Here is a 25,881-nt window from a genome sequence, read left to right on the forward strand (position 1 = left end):
ACCATACATAGAAGTAAACTCATAATGGATTCGAGACCTAAATGTAAGACTGGACACTATAAAACTCTTAGAGGAAAACATAGGAAGAACACTCTGATGTAAATCACAGCAAGATCTTTTTTGATCCACCTCCTAGAGTAATGGAAATAAAAATAAAAATAAACAAATGGGACCCAGTGAAACTTAAAAGCCTTTGCAAAGCAAAGGAAACTACAAACAAGACGAAAAGACAATCCTCAGAATGGGAGAAAATATTTGCAAATGAATCAACGGACAAAGGATTAAGCTCCAAAATATATAAACAGCTCATGCAGCTCAATATTAAAAAAACAAACAACCCAATCCAAAAATGGGCAGAAGACCTAAACAGACATTTCTCCAAAGAAGACATACAGATGGCCAAGAAGCACATGAAAAGCTGCTCAACATCACTAATTATTAGAGAAATGCAACTCAAAAGTACAATGAGGTTATCACCTCACACCAGTCAGAATGGGCATCATCAAAAATCTACAAACAACAAATGCTGGAGAGGGTGTGGAGAAAAGGGAACCCTCTTGCACTGTTGGTGGGAATGTAAATTGATACAGCCACTATGGAGAACAGTATGGAGGTCCTTAAAAAACTAAAAATAGAACTACCATATGACCCAGCAATCCCACTACTGGGCATATGCCCAGAGAAAACCATAATTGAAAAAGACACATGCACCCCAGTGTTCACTGCAGCACTATTTACAATAGCCAGGTCATGGAAGCAACCTAAATGTCCATCGACAGATAAATGGATAAAGAAATATGGCACGTATATACAATGGAATATTACTCAGCCATAAAAACGAGCAAACTTGGGTCATTTGTAGAGACGTGGATGGATCTAGAGACTGTCATACAGAGTGAAGTAAGTCGGAAAGAGAAAAACAAATATCGTATACTAATGCATACATGTGGAACCTAGAAAAATGGTACAGATGAACCGGTTTGCAGGGCAGAAATTGAGACACAGATGTAGAGAACAAACGTATGCACACCAAGGGGGTAAAGTGGCAGGGGGGTGGTGGTGTGATGCATTGGGAGATTGGGATTGACATGTATACACTAATATGTATAAAATGGGTAACTAATAAGAACCTGCTGTTTAAAAAAATAAGTAAAATAAAATTCAAAAAAAGAAGTGGATAGTAATAATATAACTTAAAAAATAAATTTAATTTAATTAAAAAAAAAAGAAATTTGGGGGGAAAAAAATTTTGTGGGTTTTTGGTCCATACAGGAGTATGATATAAAAAGGTCACTGCTTCTCACTAGTTTTATTTCTTATGTCTATTTGTCTCTTGAAAACTCAGTTTCAACAACCAGCTACCACTGGAAATCACTAACATCTAAGGTTAAACCACAACATCATTTATAGCCTCCAAAACATCTTCCTAGTAATTATCAATAGGACATTCTCTTCATTGAACATTTTAAAGAATATTTTCTAGGATCTTCTCACAGTATCTTGCACATAGTAGGTTCTCAAACTTATCAAATGAAGGTCATCAGCCCTGTGATTTTAATGCAGTTTATATGAATTCTTAACACTGACAGGCCACACTATAAATTCAACCATGAGGGGTCACATCAGATTGTCATTAATAGATGCACATCTTTAGAGAAGTTGGGGAAATAAAACACAAGTTTAAAGTACATTAAATTAATACCACTTTTAAGTTCAAATAAATCAAAAATTTTCAGACTGTACTTACTTATGGTCTTCACCTGAAGTGACAGTCTCATTATTTGGTGCGACTGAAGTGGTTCCAGACCCAACTAACATAGGCTGGTTTAAAAGACAGAAAAATGACAAGGATTTTCCACCTTAAAATTACCACTAAAACTGATGAATGCTTACATAAATAAATATGCATACAAATTGCCAATATATATGACTGATCTAAATTTTCTTGTGAACAGGAACATACAGTAATAAAACTTTCAACAGCCAAAAATAGGCACATATTAACACTTAGGTAGCTTCTAGTGCTCTAAAAATTTTTAAATTATCACTGTTTAAACTCTCATTTTAGATAAACTAAAGACATATAGTCAAAGATAAAAAGAAAAGTTTTATTGGAACTTATAAGCTGCTCTCATCCTCCCCTAATATTTGTTCACTTTTTCAACCCCTGCCCCCTATTTGATCCCCCAAATACATGAGAGCCACGAAGAACCCACCATAAAACTTAAAAATAATGCCCTAGTTATCTCATGTGCCTGAAGCAGAGCTTTAGGAGAGAGGAAGGAAGGGAGCCTTTCAATTCTGAGATTCTGTCATGATGATTAGTATTCAGTATCTTTATTTTGAATATTTTAGATAATAATTCTATTAGTTATTAATAATAGGTATCATGTCTTGTCATACAGATAATGACACTAAGGCACACGGAAGTCAAATAACTTGCCCAAGGTCGCACAGATAATAAAAATAATAACAATTGGTAGAACCAAGGTAAGAACCCAGGTCTGCCTGATCCCAAAGCAGCCTTGGTCACACTGCTCTATGACCAGCCATACAAAGTCCTACATTATGACAATGATTTCACTAGGAAATATCTAGAAAATAAAAAGGACAATAAAGATAAAGAGTCTCTTTCAAGAATTACTTATACACGACATGAACCTTAAACTTCCTCAAAATGTAGAAGACTGCCAAAACATCTTTAGACGAAAGCCTAGAAATTCTTTCTCTACAAAATGCTTCAAAATATCCCAAGAACTGGTTAATTCTTATTTATATTTATTTATATATTCAATTAATTATTTTGGACAAGAATCAATACAGAAAATACTCCATACCTTTGAATCTTTTGGCTTCTTTTTCTTGCCTTTGTTTTTTATCTTGGTAGAATTAAACTGAAACATAAAAAAAAAATTACTGAACACTCATATAACAGCATTATGAAGCTGCCGTATATTATAAAGATACCATACTGATTTTCATAGACTAGTCCTAAGCTGAAGTACATGAAATGTTTAACAAAAATTAACATTATAGTGTGTTAAGCCCTAGTGTTTTGATTTATAATAGAAAATAAGAAAAAGTTAAATGATGCCTAATGCTATAACTAAAATTAAATTGTTCCAACCTAACATGTTGTATTCATTTTCAACAAGGTTTATGTCATTTCAAGTAATTAATCAGACTTATTAAGTAATTCCAGTTATATGCTGATCATATTTTAATGATTTTCCTTTTACTAAACCAAACTCAACATTCTACAGCTGGCCAGACGCCAGGGCACAAACAGTGAATTCAGAAAAAGCATTTAACTTCCCATGGGGTATGTCAGCTGTGTCTCTGTAGTTAGCCAGACAGTGTCTTGATAGAGTGGACTAAGACAAAATTTCAAGTATAGATGACTTGATCCTAAAAATCAGTAAACAAGTATCTTTCTGATTGAAAACTGCCACAAACTACCAAGGAAGACAACTCTGGAATTATTTTAACTTAAGCTCAATTGTAAGCCACTCAAAACAAAGTCCATTTGTTTTCCTTACAGAACAAAACATTGCAATTTTAATCATTACAGATAACGTTTCATTTTTATGCCAGCAGATGAATCAAGAACTCCTTTCCTATATCTATGATTAACATTTATTAGTTGTGAAAACTTATGGACATTGTCTAATTTAAACTTCAGAGTGTGCTGACTGTTGTTCCAATTCCAAGAGGAAGATTGGGATTAACTTTCTAAGGAAATCGTACACGTTATCCATAAGTCCTCAAGATTTGCTTCTGGAGCGCCTCTTGTGATGTAAACAAACACTGGCCTGGGTCCTCCTCTCTTCCTTTGGCTGACACGAATTAGAACATAACATTGAAAGTGATCAAATAACTTACTGGCACATCACCACTGTCCTGTTTCCTTAATACAGTGCAGCGGCTGTCTGTAGGAAGATACAGATGGTTTTGTGAGGAAACAAAATGTTTATATTGCCATAGGATACACTAAAAGCCTTAAAGAAAACCACCCCAGATACTACTAACATCCACTATGTTCTACTCCTTATTTGGCTTTGACATAAGTTTAGCTTAGAAACCAAGAGCAAAATGGCTAACTCATCGGAAAACCAACTACAAAGAACCACAAAATTTCAATCCAATTCAGCATAATTTGACTGCTTTCTAGGCACCAAACTCTATGCTAGGTGCAGGGAATACAGAAATGTAGAGAGAAGTCCCTGCCATCGATAACCTCATGTTCTCCAAGCTACACAAAGAGGCAAACACCCACAGCTCAGTGTGCTCAATGCCACAGCAAATACAGTGGAAACAAAGCTGATAGAATAATAAAGTCTTCAAGGGGAGTGGCCTGAGTCAGGGGTCAGGGAGGGATGTGGGGAGGAGGGGACTTGAACAAGTTAGACTTGAAATGAACAAGCAAAGGGGTGGGATGTGAGCAAGGAAAGCACAATGCCGGTTTGGACACAGTAGGAAGTGGGGTGTATATTCAGAGGGCAGATGGGGAGAGTGCTGATGAACCCAGACAGATAATGTGAATTCAATTTGTAGGCAAAATGAAGCAAGTGCTTCCCAAACAAAATACTTATAGGATCAGACAGATGTTCTAGAAGAGTCACTAACAGCAACATAAGAGAAAGATTTGGAGTAGGAGGGTCAGAAGCATGGAGACCAGTTTGGAGGCTACTGCAATCATGGAAAGATTATTAAGATCCTGGCCTAGGGAAGCGGAGGTAGACAGGGAAGGGCAGATCAAAAATAAAGCTTATTTGAATTGGCAACAAACTAGACATGGGGCAACAGGCAAGAGGATGGGTGGAGACCAATTTCAGAGTTTCCTGCTTAAAAACAATATATAAAACGTTATTATCTGAGATAACTAGGAAAAACAGGTCTCTAGAGATACAAGTGGCTTAAGCCATATTGCTCTTAATGGGTCTCTTGGCCATCTACACAGAAATTCCAACAGGGAAATATGCATGCAGGATCCAGGAGAGTTTGGGTCTCCCAATTATCACGGCATTGGTGATATTATTGAGTACCCTTATTTACAAGATCAGTGGATTCTGAAGTTTTAAGAAATACAGTCATTCCTTTAAATGAAAGGAGACAAAATTGAAAATGTCTGGGATGAGGGTGAGAGGCACAAGTAGTGAACTTGAAAATCTGTTGGCTGGTCATTTGGCTGGTGGCTTCCAACCCTATGACTAAAAGCAGAGAAATAGTCACAACTGGATGGACTGTATATTTTAGGTATAGAACACAAGAATCAGGGAAAACACATAATGAGAGGGTTGTGTCCTTTTTAGTTATCTTGTGTGATCCAAACATGCATTGAGTTTTGTAAGCTCAGTCCCAGGACAGCATTTTATTACCAGCAGCAGAAAACTGATGGCAATAAATTCAGGCTATCAAGAAGCATGTCAACTCCAGTCATGAAGCAGTGTCCTAGGAAAATAAAGCCACCTATATTTGAGAACCACAACAAAAGTAAGCTTTTCAGTTCCTTATACTGCATTTGAACTTCATAATGCATCACATTTCTGTACAAGGCCAGACCTTTTCATGTACCCTTTAAAACAAGTGGCACAAAATTTGAAAGTCTAACTCCTGACAATATATAAGCAGACTTCTGATGCTAAGGGAAAAGGTGGGGGGCAGGGGCGAGGCGTTATCCTAAGAGATACATGCAGTACCAAAGACAAGAAATTTAAATTAATCTAGAATCTAAGAATATTAAAATTTTGAACAAAACAGAATCACACAGATCACTGGCTCCAAATCCTCATTTTAATGATGAAGAAACTAACATTCAAGAGAAGCTAAAGAATTAACTACTAGTTATCCTATTCTGCCAAAGTGGACTCCATGCCATTATCCAAGCAGCCCCCTCAAGTCCCCTCCACCCTGTCTCTAATTCTGGACGTCAACCTGTCAAATTCCACCTCCATGTTCAAAGCTGGACTTGGACTCTACCCCTGCACCAAGGCTTTCCTCTTCCCCGAGGAGAACCCCTCAGCACATATTACAGTTATCTGTATATTCATTTTACTGCCTTTTCTGAAACATAAGGTCCTTGAGGGCAGAGACTAGCGTAAGCATTTCTGAATTCCTTGTTAACACCTAGCACAGGGCCTTGAAGCAGTAGTAAAAGAAAGTTTCTAATTAATTGAGTTAGGGAAGTAGCTGGGCCACAGCCTGCTTTTCTTGACTCCCAGCTCTAGGCTCTTCCCACTACAATACATATTCTATCTGTTCTAGAGGCTGCAAGCATCGCCTACTTCTGCAGGCCAATGTTGTCTTGAATGCTACAAATCAAGCCATTTCCTAAGAAATTCCATCCCTATGATATACAATCTCTGCCATGACACTGTCAAAATACCTACGATGAGAATAGTATGGTGTATAGTCCGTGTAATGTATCCATCTGAATATCTCTACAACAATTAACTCCACAGAGTAAGAAGGTTTTATGACATTAAAAAAAAAAAAAATCACTATTCTTAACACTAATTTCCCCAAATAAGCCAGTTGTACCATAATAATTTTCATTATTTTCTTTGTTAAGTATTTAAGTAAGCTAGGTCCTTTGGAGATTTTTTTCTAAGATTAGATATAAACTGAAACTCAGTCCACATACCCATTATATCAAAGAATTCATCCAAAGCATTATGCAGTGCTGGGAACTTGTCTCTGTGTTCTTCCAGCAGCCATATTAAACATCGCGCTTCCTTCAACGACGCTGGCTCACAGAAATAATCAAGCTGCTTTCCTTCTATAGAGCCTAGTTTATGACCATATTTCTCATTCCAGAGAAAAGTCATGATGCTAAAATCAAGCTCCTTAAGAGCGGCCCCATAACGAGAAAAAAAAGGTCCTGTGGCATCTAAGCCTATAATAAAAACAAAACCCAAGTCAGAAGAAGGGGAAAATTATTTGCTGTAAAATCACATTCAGTTTCACATCTCTGAAAGCAGTTCTACTATAGTTTGCTTACATTTTCAGTGAAAATTCAAATAATTGAGAACAAACTTGTTCAAGCTATTATGCATTTTAGAAACACCACTTCACATTAATATGCTAACTATACTAATTCTTATCTATTAGTTGAACAAGGTAGGCCAAAGGTTTCTATTAATACAGTTATTTTTATCAGACTTAGGAGATACAATGAATTAAATGCCTTTAAAAGGCATTTTTAAAGGCATTAAATTCCTCTAAAAATATTACAATAACTTTTTCACTACTTCGTAATGATTTGCATTCCAATTAGTACAAGCTGGTAAGATTTTACAATGCTTTTCTACATATACTCCATGATAACAAAATATCAATAATATACAGAACTTCCCAAGTGCCTATAAAACAGAAAATGGGCAAACTCTTCACCCAACACCTCCAAGAACTACACCTTATCCCCCAAAATATCATGGCTCCTTACCCTCTTCACAAGATGCGAGGTGGTCACTATTCCCGCTTTTATTCCTCCCTTCTCCAACTCAGAAAAAGGGGTGGCTGCAACCTCACACGCCACTACTGAAAGGTGAACACCTGCTACCTACTAACACAGCCGCCAAAAAGCAAGGATTGGCTCTGTTCTCTCCCCCGACACGCCTCTAACACAGGACGGACCACAGGTTCTCAGTCCGCAAATGAAGCAGAGATTGCCAAGTTAAAACTACCCTGGACAGCTGTTTCTTCCAGATGAAATAGTTAGCTTTGCAGAAGTCATGTTACATGAAAAATTAGTGTATTTAAACACCAGAATCAGGGATCACATAAACTACTCATACAAGGTTCAAGGGAATCAGCAATGAAGAAATACCACATTCACATCTCCATCTATGGCTCACATCAAAGCACGTGCTCGTTAAGGGGAAGGGAGCAGATCACACCTAGTACTGAAACGTTAACCCCCGCTCCCACTGCATTTAAACTAAGCTCTTTGTTAAATATAGCAGGTTAAGGTAAGACATAACTTTATAATTTACTTGTCTGATTGTCAGTAGACACTAACAGCAATCATCACTTAGGTGAAATTGTCTGGGGCCAGAAACCCATGGAGATGTATGCTCAACACAGCAACATTTAGTTACCAACTACACCACGTTTGCTGCCATCTTACTTTGTCTCTACTGACAGAAACGTATCAATATATTCTCTGAAACCCTGGAATTCTATCAGCTCCATGTCTCTAAGGCAGGTCAGGCAGGCTCTCTCTATAGACTGCTGCTGAAAGGGCCTGCCCTGCTGTGGCTCCCACTAGCCTTTTACCCAACAGGTGCCAAGTGAATCATCCACAGCACTAGGCAGCAGCCAACCTGGTCACCAGGACAAACAAGGCCCTGGTACCAGAAGAGATCACCATCTAGTTCAGTCAACAACTCTCTCTGCAGCTGCCTTCTGCAGTCCTTAGGTGGCTTTGGTCAAAGAGCCTGCTTGGGGGGTTCTTCCTCAACCGAATTAGGAAAATCAGGGCAGAGTACCAGAATTTTATGACCCTGTGATTCACAATACTGAAGGTCAACCCCAGGGTATTTCTCTCTTAATCCTTAGATACAGATTTGCCTTAGGTGATCCTAAGCAATTAGTTCCATCCACTCTTTCCTGGAAATTCTTCACTAAGGAATGTGACTACTAAACTGCACAATCCCAGAGGGCACTCCCCAGCAGCTGACTCTAGGGGGTGCTATTTACCCATGGCTGTACCCAGTATTCACGCACTTTACACAAGGACAAATAGTTTTGCATAACATAGGACTGGATTTTCTTACTGACTGAACTTTCCTGTGTTTACACCTTATACAAAAGCATATTGTAACCCATCCATAAAGTAACCTAAAAATTGTGAGTTGGGGGAAATAGCATTTTTAACCATACAAATTTGTGGTTCTACATTTTAAAAAATCATAAATGATGATAGGAAAATGAAAAAGGATTCAGAGGCCTACGTTCATCCTTCCTATGAAACTGCATCTCTAGAATTAAGTGACGTACCAAAGCTATTAAGTTTTTGGATCCAGGTGGCTAATTTTGGTTCCACTTCTTTAAGTTCACTCAAAACATGCAGAAACACCCTTGTCTTTACTCTATTCTTTTCTTGAACCAAATGACAAATGACATAGTCCACTGCTTCATTCAGAAAATTTCTGCTAGAAAAACAGGTTGTGTAGTCTTCTGTGGTTAAAACCTTCCAAGAAAGCAACTCTTTGAGAAGCTTGGAAGTATTCAGTATCCCGGACTTAATCTTGTCAGCATACTGCTTTATGCACTGCAGAATTCTGTCATCAAGGAACTGGCAACTCTGAACACCGTCTGCAGTTTCTACGGATAAATAACAGTGGTCAGTAAAAAAGAGAAAGAGGACCAATTTGCAAAAATATAAACTCAGAAAAAATTAACATAACATTACATAGCAATATAAAACATGACTCAGATGTATTCTTTATGTTGTTTTAAATAGCCTAAGAAATTTTAAATTAGGAATATAAATAAAATATTTAACACCTTTAAAAGGTATGAAAGTTCACATTAAATCGAACATATCAAGTACCTTATTTCCTTCACTTGTACCACTCATCTAAAAATCCTAACTGAGCCTCATCAACTACCCAAACTTCTATTCAGTAAATATGTTTCATGCATGAATGCAAAGGGTTTTTTCCTGGAGTTGAAGGGATCATTTCTTCATGTATAGATACAATTAACATTTGGTAGTTACTGTATGTTATTCATCTTATTGTTGAATCCTAAATCATAGACCTGTGGAGTCGTTGATTCCAAGCTGGAAAATATCTCAGAAGTTCATCTTCCCACCCAGGCATTTCCCCCTAAAAATGGCCATTTAGCCTCTTGAAGCTAAGACAATAAATTAAATACAAAAAATATATATATATAAAATAAGTAAATAATGTTCACTAAAAATTTTTTCGGTAGGAAAGATAATTGTGATTGATTTGTGAAACATTAATGGAACACTAGATGAAAAATAAAGACAGCAAGAGGAAATATTTCATTCTGGGAACAGCCATCATAGTAGAAAATGAGAACAACGTACTTCAACTCAAAACTGAAAGCATACCTGGGGCTATAATGTACAGCATGGTGACTATAGTTAATAATACTGTTTTGCGTATTTGCATGTAGATCTTGAAAGTTCTCACAAAAAAAAAATTCTGTAACTATGTACGGTGATGGATGTTAATTGGACTTACTGTGGTAATCATTTTGCAATATATACAAATATCAAATCATTCTGTTGTACACCTGAAACTATACCTCAATTAAAAAAAAAAAAAAACTCAAAAAAAACCCCCCCAAAACCTGAAAGTAAATATGTCCACAGAAACAGTAAATTACTGAGACCGCTCCCATGTTGATCAGGGAATGCTGACAAGACAGGTGTAAAACAGAAGGCTGGACTAGGTAATCTCTCTGGCACCTAGTATGAACTGCTTCTTTATTTGAACTCAGCATATTTCAGATAACCAGTGGCTAATTTACAGTTCAACGTTTCAGAACTTAAATCTGTGTAGCAGGGTTTACAAAGCACTGTCAAACATACAGTAGGAATTTCAGATATTATTCTCACGTGCACTTTGGAGATCAGGAATCGGACAGGGTGTCAGTTTGCCCTGAGTTAGTGGCAGGGTAGCGTTTTCAATCCCTGTATATTGCTTCTAAATTCAATGTTCCTTACACCAACCCCCTCCCCACCTCAGTGTAATCAGAAGACGGTGATAAAATCAAAATGCCAACAGAAATCTAAATTTCAACTCAATAACAATTAACATAAGGCCCAACAAGATGAATATTTATATTTATACTTTTAAGCAAGAATATATTATTCTTATCATGCCTTGGACTCCCAGCATACCTTTCTGCTCTTCAATTTTAGGTGGATTACTTTCCCTTAGGTCCTCTTCCAATCTTTCTTGTGCTAATTTTTTTGCTTCCTTTTTTTGGATCTTCCGCTTCAATTTTTTGTCTTCTTTCAGCCTTAACTTCTCTAGGCTGATAAATATTTACAATTAGTCATAACTCACCTTTGTTATAAACTCAATTAACTATTTTCCTTTGCCTACTGTAGAAACCATTCACCAAACAATAAGTTAGAAGTTTCCTTTTTCAGTTAAAACTTGGCCTATATCTTCTGTTCAATATCAAAAACTTTTGAGACGTGGTCAGTTCAGTCAAAACAAGTGTACTTGTTTCATGAAAACAAGAACCTCAATGACTGAGTGACTTCTAATTAAGGATGGCATGTACAGATCATGCAGATGTTATTTCCATGTATATGAGTTACTGCTTAGGGTAAACAGGAATAGTAAAAATGACTCTGCAAGGTAATACATGTAAATACTCATTTCCACAGTAAAATATTATTTTCACAACCCAATAATGGCCCACAACATCAGAATTTGGTCAATATGGTTACAACAAATTCTTCTCAACAAATAATTCTGTTCATCTTTTCTTCTGCTCTTTCCTGGTCACCAATGATGAAAAAAATCACTTCTTAAAATGGAAAGCAAGAAGCAGGACCAAAAAGAAAAGAAAAAAGGATTGGAATTATTTGATCTGAACAAGAAGATACAGAAGTGAATAATTTTGACAGTTCACTGAGTATTTCAGGGTGAGAAATAGTCACTGGTTCAAAATGTTTGAAGAGAGTAAAAGGAAAGATGCTTTTGGAATTAAAGTTTCAACAACTGAGAGCTAAGTACATAATTTTTATCCAAATGCCAAATCTATTGAACATGTCATTTCATAGTTTAATTTCATAATTTTACTTATAAATTCAACCACTAAATAATGCTTCTTATTCAAGTTTTTAGCATTTAACCATTCTAGGCTAGTTCCCTTGAAAGTTATAAATATCCATAAAATTCACTTAAGAACCACTTATCTGGATATGTGTGCAGAGCCAATTTTAAAAACAGCATACTTTAGAAATCTGCATTTAACAGAATTATATTCTAATAGACATTATTAAGCTACTGATTATTAAAAATCTTACCTAGAACATTTCTGTTTCAGAATAGGTCTTGGAGGAACCTTTTCTTTAATGACCTTGTGTTCAAACTTTAAATAAAACAGACACATCCAAAATTTGTCTCATGCTCCCATGACATAAAGCACAAAACCACAAGCAACAAGCATTTCAGAAGCACACACAGTCAATGTTCAATCTGATAGGGAACAGTGATGATGTTCTGACCCAAACAAAAGCCCAGAAAACTTTAGCAAAACAATTTACTGAAAAGAGGAACAAGAGAGTAGACACAATTTAGGAAGCTTAAAAAAAAATTAAGAGTAAGCAGAAGATCAAATAAACTACAGATGTCACTACAACAACCCACTCCTGCCAACTCCCATACGGGGAGGCTAAAGGCAATCCCTCAAGACACTCTCCTCCCTCCCTAAGTCCCCCACCTCGCCAACACCCAAACGTTTACTGGGAATTAACAAAATAAGGTTATTAAAAAGAGTAAAAACAGTAAAACTAAAATGTAAAAGGCCTCCTCCTTCTTTTAGGAGATAAAAGAATATGAGAATCCTTCAATGCAAAGAAGCATTCTCACATCCTATAACTTCCTATAATTTCTTATATTAAGTAACTGTTTCTTTCCTGGAAAACACAAGATCCAAATAGTACAACTTCCACAAATTTAAATCATATTTTAAAAGGTATCAGCATTTTGTTTATTAATTTAAGGAGACTTCCCCTTTATTAAATACTTACTTCACATTTAACCTGACCACCACTGCTGAAGATGATAATCTTTGAAATGATTCCTTCACAGTCAGGAGTAAGACAAATTCCTTGTAGAAAATCCTATTTGATTTAAAAAAAAAAAAAAAGTGCTCCATCTCAGCATAAATCTATACATGTATACCATTTTAACCATCAGGAACAGTCAAAATGTGATCTAGAACCTCCTTCAGGGACGTGCCGTAAAGTCCCTGCTCGTTGCCATCTGACTCCCGGAGCCCCCAGCTGTAGGGGAGACCACGGGACTTACTTTGTTTGCGTAAGGTGAGCTGACATGACGTACGCTACACCCATGCACAAGCTTTAAGAAACACTGAATGGACTGGCCATTGCTCCTTTCCCTCGGCCATAAGAACATGTTCCAGTCACTCCTCAGCCTCAATTCAGAAACAAAGAACACAGCCACACAGACTGGAGATGCCACAGCCCAACCCTGGACAACGAATGCAAAACTTCAGGACAAGTGACGCAGGCAAGGAACGAGCCTTTCTTACTGTAAGTCATAAGATATTTGAGTTACTTCAATACATCCTAGTGAAAGCAAATTTACAAAGGGTATTTCAACCCATGGGAATGGTAAGACCACTAAGGGCAAGGGCACAGCTAGAGAAGCTCAATTAAGGTAGGACAAAGACATAGCAGAAGTGACTCAATGGCAGCAGTTATTTGGTCACATCATTACACCTCTAGTTAACTACATGAAAATGTGTAAAATGTGTGAATTTATTTCTACTAAACTTCAGTAATCCCTATTGCTAACATTCACCTAGCACAACCACTTTATTTTTTTTCTCAATAAGGATAGGGGTTTACATGAGGCTAAGCAGCGTAGAAAAAGGTTTTCTTTTTTTAAGTCCATAGCTTATATGGATCAGAAACAAATTCTATCAATGCAAACAAGATTATTAAACTGTGACTGCTCTCAAAGTATATCTGGCTAATGGTAATTAACATCACTATCTTGTTAATTAAGAGAAAACCCCAATCAGATGTGGCAGTACAAAATTAAGTTGATTTCTTAGTACAAATTATCTCATCAAATTTTTTTAGAAAATATAAAATTTGAAGCCCCAATTCTACATCATAACATTAAAATCAGACATTTAAACTTTTATTTTTGATCATAATATTTCCAGTGTAAAAGGGGTTCAACAATTTATTAAAAGCCTCTACGGTTACTGCCTTTACACTTGCATAAAATAAAAACAAAAACTGGGCTTCCCTGGTGGCACAGTGGTTAAGAATCCGCCTGCCAATGCAGGGGACATGGGTTTGAGCCCTGGTCTGGGAAGATCCCACATGCTGCGGAGCAACTAACCCCATGCACCACAACTACTGAGCCTGCGCTCTAGAGCCCGCAAGCCACAACTACTGAAGCCTGCACGCCTAGAGCCCGTGCTCCACAACAAGAGAAGCCACTGCAGTGAGAAGCCCCTGCACTGCAACAAAGAGTAGCCTCCACTCGCCGCAACTAGAGAAAAGCCCCTGTGCAGCAACGAAGACCCGATGCAGCCAAAAATAAAATAAATAAATAACGTTAAAAAACAAAAACTGATTTTCTAACTTTATCATTAAATTTTTAATTTAATACTTTCTAATTATGTCTCATGCACAGGGAGGAATTCACATCCTCTTAAGACTTTTCCTAAAGATTCTTAGGGGAAAAAAATCAGCAATACAATAAGCATACTGAAAAATCCAGACAATCCTGTTAGCCTTACCTTGTCAATTTTATCATTAAAGGTTGTTGTTTTTAACTTCTTCCAACAGTTCATGTGGAATTCTATTTTACAGTACTGGCAACAGCTGATTCGTATAAAACCCTAGGGTTTAAAACAATTTTTAACTCACATTTGAAAGATGTCTACACACACTCTCTCTCTCTCTCTCACTCACAACACATATTAAGATAGAGAGCTGTCTGCATTTACCTGGCAGACATAACTAGATGTCACATTTCCTCCTGGGGGAGTATAATACTTCCGTACCCCAGACTGCCTAGTGCTGGAAATACTGAGCTTAACTGACATATTCATTTCCACACTTTACAGCTGCGTTATCCTTTACAATATCAAATATTTTATAAACTTTATTTCATCTGATCTACTAACCAGGGGCAGCGAGCAGCTTGTATCTTCCTGAACAAGCTAAAGCCCAGGGTCTTACTCACTCAATTCACTGCCAGACTCAGTCTCAGACTTAGGTCTCTATGAGTTAATTCAGTGATCAGAATGGGCTTCAGATTCTTGGACTCAAATTTTGCAAGAAATTGGAATTGCAACAAATCATGGGTACTAACCTCACTTTGTTCCCTGGGCTCCTAAAAATAGGCTAGAAAGGGGAAATGGAATCAGCTAACCTGCCTTCTCAGGTCACCATCCTTGCCCTTGGTGTTTATTTCAGTGGCTCTGGGCCCCCATGTGAGATGATGTAGACTTAAGTCCAGGGGATGGGGAGGACAAGAGGACATAAAACTGCTGAAAAGTCACAGAACTCAGGTGTCTCCAATTACAGAATTTGTTCTGAATCCATTTTAAGGCACAATTCAGCAAGTTAATGACCTAGTACACACTCATTAGTACCTTAAAGTCTGGATCAGTTATGTATATCTGGATTTTGGAATATCCACAGCACTTCTGATAGCAACAAATGGCATCCGGCACTGGAGGGAACCTGCATTCTTCAATAAATTTCTCTAACAGCATCTAAAACAAAAATAAACAAAAATGATACTACTACAACACTAATTCAACAATAAAATGTTTGTGATTTCAATAACCTCTTGCCATCAAAATATTTTCAGCACAGAAAGGACCAAACGCCTTTTAGCCAAGAGCTACATACAACTTTTAAAGTTTTTCCTTCTAGAGAGAGGCTGATACAGAGACATGCCAAGAGACAAAGATGGGAAAAAAGGGCTGAGCAAAAAATGTTCAGAATTTCAGACTCTGAATCAAAATCTTATCCTGCGTTATAATCATCAAACCTCATTTTACACTACATACCTCTTAGAAATCACCTTTAAGCATTCACAGGGAGTCAAATGAGGTAGAATAACCCTTAGGGCTCTACTGTTCTCCTCCTTCCCAATGTCATTTCACCTAGGACCCCACCACTGCCATCCATCTACCTCCCTGAACCCCTGCCACCTGTGCCTGTTCATCACCTGGAGAATTACACCACTGCCACTGAAGCCCCCAAGACTCATGCCACGCTTCCAGTGCTGGCTGTTCGTTATCAGTAGTTCCTGTGCCTCCACTCCAATCCAGTATAAAGAGAGGAAAATCCCACAATCCCTATGTTTAGTTTTATTTTTTATACCAGCTTTGTTGAGATATAATTCATATAGCATACAATTTACACACTTAAAGTGTATAGTTCAGTGGTTTTTTAGTATATTCGGAGTTGTATAACCATCACGATAACCTAAAATTAGAACATTTCACCATGCAACAAGAAACCCCATACCCATTAGCAATCCCTCCCCAACCTTCCTCAATCCCCTAGCCCACTAATCTACTATCTGTCTTCACATATAGATTTTCCTATTCTGGAGATTTCAGATAAACAGAATCATACAGTATGTGGCCTTTCGTGTCTGGTTTCTGTCACTCATATTCAATTATATGGATATACCACATTTTATTTAACCATTCATCAGTTGATGGACACTTTGAGCTGTTTCCACTTTTTGACTACTGTGAATAATACTGCTATGAACATTCATGTACAAGTTTTTGTGAGAACATATGTTTTCCTGTCTCTGTACATACCTAGGAGTGAAACTGCTAGGTCATATGGTAACTCTATCTTTAACCTATGAGGAACTGCCAGACTGTTTTCCAAAGCAGCTTCATCATTTTACACTTTACAGCAATGTATGGACGTTCTGATTTCTCCACATCCTTGCCAACATTTGTTATTGTCTGCCTTCTTGATTACAGCCACCCTAGTGAGTATGAAGTAGTATCTTGTTTTAATTTGCATTTCTCTGATGGCTAACTGTTGAACACATTTTACATGCTTATTGTCTATTTATACAGCTTGTTAGCAGATACATCTATCCAGATCTTTTGGCTCCTTTTAATTAGAGTGTCTTTTTATTACTGAGTTGTAAGAGTTGATTTCTGTGCTTTTAAAAGCTTCAGCCAAAAGCAAGTTCTGAGTAAATGCCAGGGTTCATCACAAGTAAAGGCCCATCCGCGTCAATTCACATACTTTAGTCTTTCTAGAACTGGCAAAGCATCTTATGCTTCTGGATATGAGACTAAATTTGTATTTTCAGTACCATTAATACCATTTGTAAATTTGTATTTTCAGTACCATTAATGGTACCATTTCAAGTACCATTAATAACCATGATGAAAAAACAATGCTATACCTTTCTCTAAGTACAACCAGTACGCCATGCTGCTTAACGTTGCACATTCTGGTCAGAATGCCTGGATTCAAGTCCCAGCTCTACCATTTCCTAGCTGTTTAACCTTGAGCTCAACACTTAACCTCTCTAAATGTAATCTTCCTCATCTGTAAAATGGGAATAATCATAGTGCTCATCACATAGGGTTGCTGTAAGGGTTAAAGGTAATGATAAATGGACGGTGTATGACTGGCACACAGGAAACATTCAATAAACATTGGTGATTCTCACCAGTCTTTCAAGGGGAAACGCATGTGGAGGAGCTGAGGACAGAGTGCTCCTACCTGTCTTCTGATACCTGAGTCAGAGCGCAGAAGCGCAGATGAGCTTTTATGGTTAGTAAGATGCTCTCTAGAGAAATAAACGGTTACCTTTATTTTCCCTGGCTGAGTCTCTTCAATAACCACATTACTTGTGGGCCAAGTTAACACTCCAGGAAGACGACAGATCAAGGTTCTTGCTTTCTCGAAATGATTAAGAGCTTCTAGAAATCTAAAATCATAATTATGAAGAAGATATTAAAGATGTGACATGAATTTTCATTCCCCACAACAAGGCACAGAGATTTCAAGCTTACTAGGTAAGAGTACATTTGACAAATCACTACACAGAATTATTCAATGTAACCCATATGTTCTTTAAAAAACCAAGACATTATCACTGTTTGCTACAAAGGTAATATAAATTAAACACTAATCTACCTGGACACTGGTTTTATTATGGTAGGTGCACACTAGTCCTTTTAAAGTTGCAATTTTTTAAAAAAGTTTTCAACAATTAAAACAGAAAACTGAATAAATTATGGTTGTTCCATTTTTATTTCATTTACTAATCTAATTAAAGTAGATTCTTGTAGAGCAACAGCAAAGCTCCACTTCAACTAATTAATCATAAATAGGGAAATTTTCTTAACTTGACTCATTTAGAACATCTAGAGTAAAACCGTTTTGCTGAAAAATTTTTAAAGAAATCGTATATTCTGGACATCTTCAACTATAAAGCAGTGAATTATTTTAACAGAACAAATGTGTATGTAAACTATTTTAACTATAAATATGAAATCTTTCAGTTCCAATTTATGGTTTAAAAATTAATCTCAATAGATTCCCACAGTCCATTCAACAAAAGAATACTAGAACACTGGATCATAAGGTTATCCCAGTCTTTATTCTTCTCTTCAGACTAGAGAATAGAGGGTTCTCTGCTTTCTCCAATCTTGAAATGATTTCCCAATTGAAGAAGTCATTTTTGCCTTTGGGTACAGAAAACTTCACCTGCAGAAAAGCTAGACCAGTATCCACCATAAGACAGTTATAAAGAGCAGGACTTTCAACCAGACACTGCACATTGCAACAGCAAAAAACCAGCTTACTGGACATTGAAACACAAACTGTATTATTGTGAAATTAAAAGTTAAATGGCCTTCCACAACATTGTAAATCAACTATACTTCAATAAAATAAATTTTTAAAAAATTTAAATGCCTTTCAGAATGGCAAACACGTCTTCATTTACTACAATTTCCATGATGCTACACATTTATGTTACGTTCCCAGATCTTGTGAATATCTGCATGTGGCCACTGCATTAAACAGGTATGTCCCAAACAACTTTTGCTAAATTGGAATTAATTTCATTTATTACCATAGAAGTGACTGCTAAATCCTCACTACCCCTGATTCTTAAAAGAGTTGAACTGGTCAGACAGTAGCTTCAGGAAGTAAAAGAACTTTCTTTAATCTTTAAAGATCTTTAAAGAAGGTTCTAGGCACCCCCTAAGATTGGGTTCCCAAGAATACCAATGGTCTGATAAAACTTCCTCTAAACAGTTAGATGAAAATTTAAGGATAATTAGAAGTTATGAATGATATTCAATCAGTCAACAATTATTTCTTTATAAAAGTAATCTAACATACCTACCACTATATTGGCTGTACTTCAACTATAGGTTCAGAGGAGAGATTTTTGTTTCTAACTCATAATGTCCTTGAACATATATATATTTCGTATTAGGGACTTCCCTGGTGGTGCAGTGGTTAAGAACCTGCCTGCCAATGCAGGGGACACAGGTTTGAGCCCTGGTCCCAGAGGATCCCACATGCTGCAGAGCAACTAACCCCGTGCGCCACAACTACTGAGATTGCGCTCTGAGAAGCCCACGCACCACAACGAAGAGTAGCACCTGCTCCCCCCAACTAGAGAAAGCCCACACGCAGCAATGAAGACCCGACACAGCCAATAAATAAATAAATAATAATTAAAAAAAAAAACACATCCTCATACAAGTTTTTTGGGGGAAATAGGTATTTAACCAAAAAATTATATAATCACACTTGTAAAGCATTAATTTATACCAATTCAGTTGCCACTTATAAATGACATATACTAAAAGATAAAACATAAAATCCTTTGTGTCAAATTACTCTATTATTTTTTTTTATTTATTTTTTACTTATTTATTTTTGGCTGCTTGGGTCAACGTTGCTGCGCATGGGCTTTCTCTAGTTGCGGCGAGCGGGGGCTACTCTTCATTGCAGCGCGCGGGCTTCTCATTGCGGTGGCTTCTCGTTGCGGAGCACGGGCTCTAGGTGCACAGGCTTCAGTAGTTGTTGCACACGTGCTTAGCTGCTCCATGGCATGTGGGATCTTCCTGGACCAGGGATCGAACCCATGTCCCCTGCACTGGCAGGCGGATTCTTAACCACTGTGCCACCAGGGAAGTCCAAATTACTCTATTATTGATTTTCCTATTACATTCAAAATTAGAAAGCACTGGGAACTGAAGTGATTGACCTTACTTTAATAATTAATATTCAAATGCCAGTCCTCAAAGTAAACACAATTATCATAGTGTGCCACAGAGAAGATACCAAAGTAACTCCAGAAAAAGGATCATCATCACATTAGATTTGAAACGAGTAACCAGCCTAGAGCATAAAGTAGTGTGGTTTCTTTCTACTAACCTGTTTTTTTTCAAATACACTTTTCCAATTCCACAGTAGGCCAAGCAGTCAAGTCCCTCATTGGGGTAGTGTTCAATCATCCTCTTAAACTGGTTTTCAGCTTCAGATAATTCCTTCAGTAGCAATGAGAACAGTGATCACTTACACAAAAAGAGAAATACTGGAACCAATTTTACCTGAAAGTTGATTCCTTTTGTGTAATATTAAAAACAACCGTATATCCTAAAATTTCTATGGCAAAATTATACATTCTGCACTTCATTTTCTTAACAATTACATAAATTTTGACCATATGGATACTCAAGAGACACAACCAAAATGATCCAGCTCCAGAATGAAAAGTTGGCACTGAAATCAGACAACCAACCAAATAAGCATTTACTAACACACAGGGGTCCCAGTGTGTGCTGGCTAACCCTAAAAGGTGTGAATTCAGGGTAAAAGAGACTGATTTGGATGCAAACACGCCATAACATATATCCTAGTAACTGCTGCCCCCTTGGGATCACAGGAATTCCAATGATGTTGCCACAATGTTTTGTGACATAAGACAGACAAATGCTCTGTCTTAAAAACAGCTCTTTAGTAAACTTTACAGAGCTTAGAGTACACTCTTTTGAATATTCTCAACAGTGGAAGCCTCTGGGTTTTGAATGAATATTGTTTTGGAAAAAATCCAAAAGACACTTAGCTCAAAGCAATACTAGCCACTCCACTGTGGGTGAAAAAGGAAATGTCACTGCAAAATGGAGTTAATAAGAAGCTTTGAGGCCAGGGAGTTAATAAGAAGCTTTGAGGCCAGCTCCAAAGGAGGCATGCCAAAAATGTTTCAGCAAGGGCTGTTCTGGAGTGAATACTTCCTTCTGGGGACACTCTGAATGATGAAATTCTCTTAAATGTCCAAGTTCTATCATACCTATTTAGTTTTTTTTTTAAACCAAAAGTAAATCAAAGTAAATAAAAAATGTAACAAACTATTTCTTCAGTTCCGGTAAGGCAAAACATGGTAAGAAGCTTACTGTCACTCTGCCAAGAATAGAAGAATGGAGATCATACAGTCCTGTCTCCCAACAATCGACTAGAAAATAGAGTTAGAGATTCCCTAATGAAAGACACTCATCTGTCACATCAAGAACAAGAAAGGGGCTTCCCTGGTGGTCAGTGGTTAAGAATCCGCCTGCCAACGCCAAGGGGACACGGGTTCGAACCCTGGTCCGGGAAGATCCCACATGCCACGGAGCAACTAAGCCCGTACACCACAACTACTGAGCCTGCGCTCTAGAGACCGCGAGCCACAACTACTGAGCTCACGTGCCACAACTACTGAAGCCCGTGTGCCTAGAGCCCGTGCTCCGCAACAAGAGAAGCCACGACAATGAGAAGCCCGCGCACTGCAACGAAGAGTAGCCCCTGCTCGCCGCAACTAGAGAAAGCCCGCGCACGGCAACGAAGACCCAATACAGCCAAAAATAAAAACAAATAAATAAATTAAAAAAAGACCAACAGCACGTCACAAGGAAAATGAACCTCAGGCTCTGTGGACCACTCAGAGAGCGGAACATAAAACAACCTGATCCTTATTAGGGAGCAATTAGGGTTAAGCCTCATCTAGCCTAGGAAGCTTGGGGCCCAAGTTGGTAGAAAGGATATATTATTCCTGAGGTAATTCTAGAGCCATTTCAACCTTTATCAAAAACTCGAAGCCATGGAAAGCAAAGTATAATGCTCAGCAGTGCAGGTAAGTAAGCTTTCCAGGAGAGCACTGAAGGACCATGAGTAATGGAAACCATGTGTGCTGACACCCATACACTGACTGCATGTGGTTATGGGAAGCCTGAACTCTAGAAGATAAAACACCCAGGTACTTACTATCCAGAACTAAGAGCTATTAACATTAGCATTCTTTTTATGATTTAAAAAATAAAAAGGCATGACACAAAGTTGAACTCTCCTTTTTTAACCTTCCAAGTCCCATTCCTTTCTTCTATCACTAAATGCAACCATTATCTTAAATTTGATGTAGGGCTAGTCCATGTTTCTTTTTACTTTTGCAAAATTCACAGATAGCCATAAACAATATACTACTGTCCTGTAAGTTTTCCAAATTGCACATAAGTGGTATCACGATGTTTACTACATTCTCCAACTTGCCTTTTTACCTCAACATGTTTCCGAAATTTATCATGATATATCAGGTCCTTTACTTTTTATACAAATAAAACGTAGATTCCCACTGGTGGTCTGGCATAACTTTTCTAACGGAAACACAAACTAAATTTTCTTTTCAAAAAAAAATCACAAACTAAATTAAATTTAGGTATTTCAGAAAAAATTATCAAGAAAGTACACAGACAGTGCTCATTAAACTACTGTGATAATCATTTAATGATATACATAAGTCAAATCATTATGGTGTACACCTTAAACTTATACTGTGCTGTATGTCCATTAAATCTCAATAAAACTGGAAAAGCAAAAAAAAAGTACCCAGAAGGAAATAAGCCAAAATGGAAAAACTATTTTAACATACCTTCTAAAATTAATGACATATTTTAATTGTTTATTATCTCTGTTACAAATCTTACCTCAGGTTGTCCTATTCCAAGCAGTGAAATGGCAAGTCCATAGACTACTAAGACGTAGTTAATCATGGCCAGGTTCAGTTGCTGTCAATAAAAATGCTCCAGTTAAACATCTGAACATAATTCTGCCCAATCTACATCATACTAACTTGTTAGCCACAACAGTAAAAGAAGTACAAAAATATCTTACTAATCACTGTGGGACAAAGACCAAACAGAATTAGAAAATACATTTTGCAAAGATATGCAGTTATCTTGCTATCAAGTATCTAAAACACAAAATCACTGTCTCAGAGTTCCCTGAACACATGGTTCATAACAGATAGAATAACTGATGTCATATTCTTTTGCATATTAATGGGATGAGTAACAGACTGTTATTTGCTCTCTTACAACCTTGCATATTTACCCAGCTAATACTTTCTTTGTGGATGAAAAGATGTGACTAAAGTGAGTCCAAATCCTTGACTTAGTACTCTAGTAAGATAAAAAGCCAAGAGTTCTAACGAACACCAACTATAGTGCAAGGAGAGATTCTAAACCTGGCTTCTATAACGACTGCAACCATAAAGGCTGAATCAGAGCATTGTCTGCTTCTACAACCTGGAGTAAATTCAGCTGATTTCAGCAAGACGATACATTAGTACAATGAAGTCAAAGTGCTGGCTCCCTTCTACATTCATCTGAAACGCATTAGCATCGGTAAACAAGTTACCAGGAGGCAATTTCACCTTTATTTTTTGAGGATCTAAACCATTGAGCAACTCTGTGAAGGCCTGGGCAGCACTGCGGCAGCGCTGCTCCAACAAAGCCGTGTAACCATCCTGGATTAAGCTTCTCAGCATTTTCATTATATTAGCGAAATCCTGCAAAAAAGAAATTCTTTTTCAGTAAACCAGAGCTACACATGCTTAGTCTAAAACTTAAGATGCCAACGTTCATCATCGGGCAGTTATACTTTATAACTGATCATAAAACATGTAAATACCCAAAGCTACCCTTTACGCATTATACTCCTTTCTCAGCACAGCCCCATTAAAGTGGAAATTAAAAGGTACCGCTTCACCATCTTAATCCCAACACTTCTAGTGCCGCCCATGACAAAGAAGGGTGGTTCACTTTACACCACGTGGTGCTAAGCTGTACACACTTTTCCAGGCCAACCAGACAGTATTTGGACGTTTTAACAGCTCAAATGGAGAACATCAGCCATCATTTAAATAAGCAAATTGTTTGGCCGAGACTAGAACAACTAGACAAATAAGAACAAGCAATCAATTTCCTGGTCACTACCAGATTTTAACAACTGCCCTCATGCCCTGGAACAAACCTAAATTCTCAGCAAGAAATGGTTATTTCAATCTGTAGCTCTACTCCTGCCTAACATGTACTTGAATATAACTAGATAATATTATCGGGAGAGATATTACTAGGTTAAATGCAAAGAGAAGAGAATAAGGAAAAAAACTGCTATAATGTACCCTGAAATAAAGCGAGAAAAAAACTTTATAATTTGAATATACATGAGCACATACATTATAATTTGTATTCAGATTTTAGTTACATGGCAATAGCTATAGGCCACAAAAGTTCCATAAAGACTGGAGAGGCAAGCCTGGAGGCTAAGCTAGATCTCCCCACACCTTGCCATACATGTGTACACCGTTCAAGAGAGCAGAAAATGCAAATATTTGCATGACATTCCTCACTGTTCCTAATGATAAGGATCCAAAAGGAGACCCCACTGCACAAAACACAGAGGGAAAAGCAGTCTGGTCACACATAAACAAAAGCTGCCTAGTGCTTTTCGTCCAATGAATCAAAGTTTAGGAGAACTTTCCCCCCAGAAAAAAACATGGAAAAGAGCAGCTCTCAAGTAAACTTGGTATTTGCTACACAGTATTTTAAAAGCTCAACAATCGCCATATTTATATTAAGATAAGAATTTTAAGAGTTATAGAAGATGACGTGCTATCCTCACACACACTTGTTTATTATTTATTATTCAGCCTTGGATGAACTGATTCCATTCTAATCTCTTTCATTCTAGAAAACAAATCCATTTGCCTCATGTTTCCATTGGAAATTGTTTCTCTCAAAACAGTACAAATAAATGGTCTGTACTGAAAGCTCCATGAGAGCGGGCTGAATGGCAATGCCAGTCTTCAGCGTATGCAAGGGCCTAAAGAAAAGTGTGTTAAATGAACAAATCAAGGCTCAAAAATAACCATCATTTTAATTTAAATACTCTTTTTGTCTTTACAGGTTGTCTTTACAATTTAAGTCCATCAGTTTTTAGAATCAGTAAAATCAATGTAAAATGACAATTTTAAAAACACCAACTGTTAGAAATTCTAAAAATGCTTTTATGCAACTAATTAGAAAGCTGTTGAAACCGATTAGGAAACTGATTAAAAATGCTTAACATGCTTCATTCCAATAGTCCTTAATAAGATATCTGTCATATATACCTAACATAGTTAACAGAATTTTAAAATGACCCAGACATTAAAATGAGTGTTGTGTTTCATGTTAATATACATTTTTGGGGGGGGAGTGAAATTTAAATCCAACATTTTATTTTAGAAGAAATAGAACTGTATTTACATAAAGCATTGAAGTGTCAAAGCAAACTCAGATGAATCACATTTAACCAAAAGAAACAACCTTTCACTGATAATACATAGTCTACAGGTATTCAATGACTGAATAGTGATTAGCCATGGTTCTATAAATTCTGGATTCTGTACAGGTTTCTATTTCTTCTTGAGTTAGTTTTTATAAGCTGGATTTTTCTAGGAATTTGTTCATTTCATCTACATACGTTTTCAAATTTCCTGGTATAATGTTGTTCATAATAGTATTTTGATATAGTATTTGTAATATTGAAGGGTCTGTAGTAAGGTATCCTTTTTCATTCTTTTTTTTTAAATATTTATTTATTTATTTATTTGGCTGCGCTGGGTCTTAGTTGCGGCATGCAGGAACTTTAGTTGCGGTATGTGGGATCTAGTTCCCTGACCAGGGACTAAACCCGGGCCCCCTGCATTGGGAGCGCAGAGCCTTAGCGACTGGACCACCAGGGAAGTCTCCTTTTTCATTCCTGAAATTGTTTTATTGTGTCTTCTTTTCTTCCTT

At 37.2% G+C, this 25,881-nt stretch overlaps 1 protein-coding gene across 6 annotated transcripts in view; it reads right to left on the minus strand.

The window, feature by feature from the left end:
• The window catches only part of TTC3 (tetratricopeptide repeat domain 3), a 135,558-nt gene that overhangs the window by 50,793 nt on the left and 58,884 nt on the right, over positions 1 to 25,881 (minus strand). For all 6 annotated transcript variants that reach the window (XM_061193926.1, XM_061193930.1, XM_061193928.1 and 3 more), the window contains 14 exons: positions 23,475 to 23,609; positions 22,747 to 22,827; positions 20,162 to 20,274; positions 17,570 to 17,690; positions 15,361 to 15,483; positions 14,500 to 14,601; positions 12,749 to 12,841; positions 12,023 to 12,087; positions 10,880 to 11,016; positions 9,001 to 9,327; positions 6,644 to 6,895; positions 3,883 to 3,929; positions 2,838 to 2,894; positions 1,748 to 1,821 (listed from right to left, as the gene is read on the minus strand). In XM_061193926.1, coding sequence (XP_061049909.1) covers positions 1,748 to 1,821; positions 2,838 to 2,894; positions 3,883 to 3,929; positions 6,644 to 6,895; positions 9,001 to 9,327; positions 10,880 to 11,016; positions 12,023 to 12,087; positions 12,749 to 12,841; positions 14,500 to 14,601; positions 15,361 to 15,483; positions 17,570 to 17,690; positions 20,162 to 20,274; positions 22,747 to 22,827; positions 23,475 to 23,609 — 1,727 coding nt within the window. The remainder of the gene's footprint in view (positions 1 to 1,747; positions 1,822 to 2,837; positions 2,895 to 3,882; positions 3,930 to 6,643; positions 6,896 to 9,000; positions 9,328 to 10,879; positions 11,017 to 12,022; positions 12,088 to 12,748; positions 12,842 to 14,499; positions 14,602 to 15,360; positions 15,484 to 17,569; positions 17,691 to 20,161; positions 20,275 to 22,746; positions 22,828 to 23,474; positions 23,610 to 25,881) is intronic.

Source organism: Eubalaena glacialis, chromosome 6 (genome assembly GCF_028564815.1).
Source record: "Eubalaena glacialis isolate mEubGla1 chromosome 6, mEubGla1.1.hap2.+ XY, whole genome shotgun sequence".
NCBI lineage: Eukaryota > Metazoa > Chordata > Mammalia > Artiodactyla > Balaenidae > Eubalaena > Eubalaena glacialis.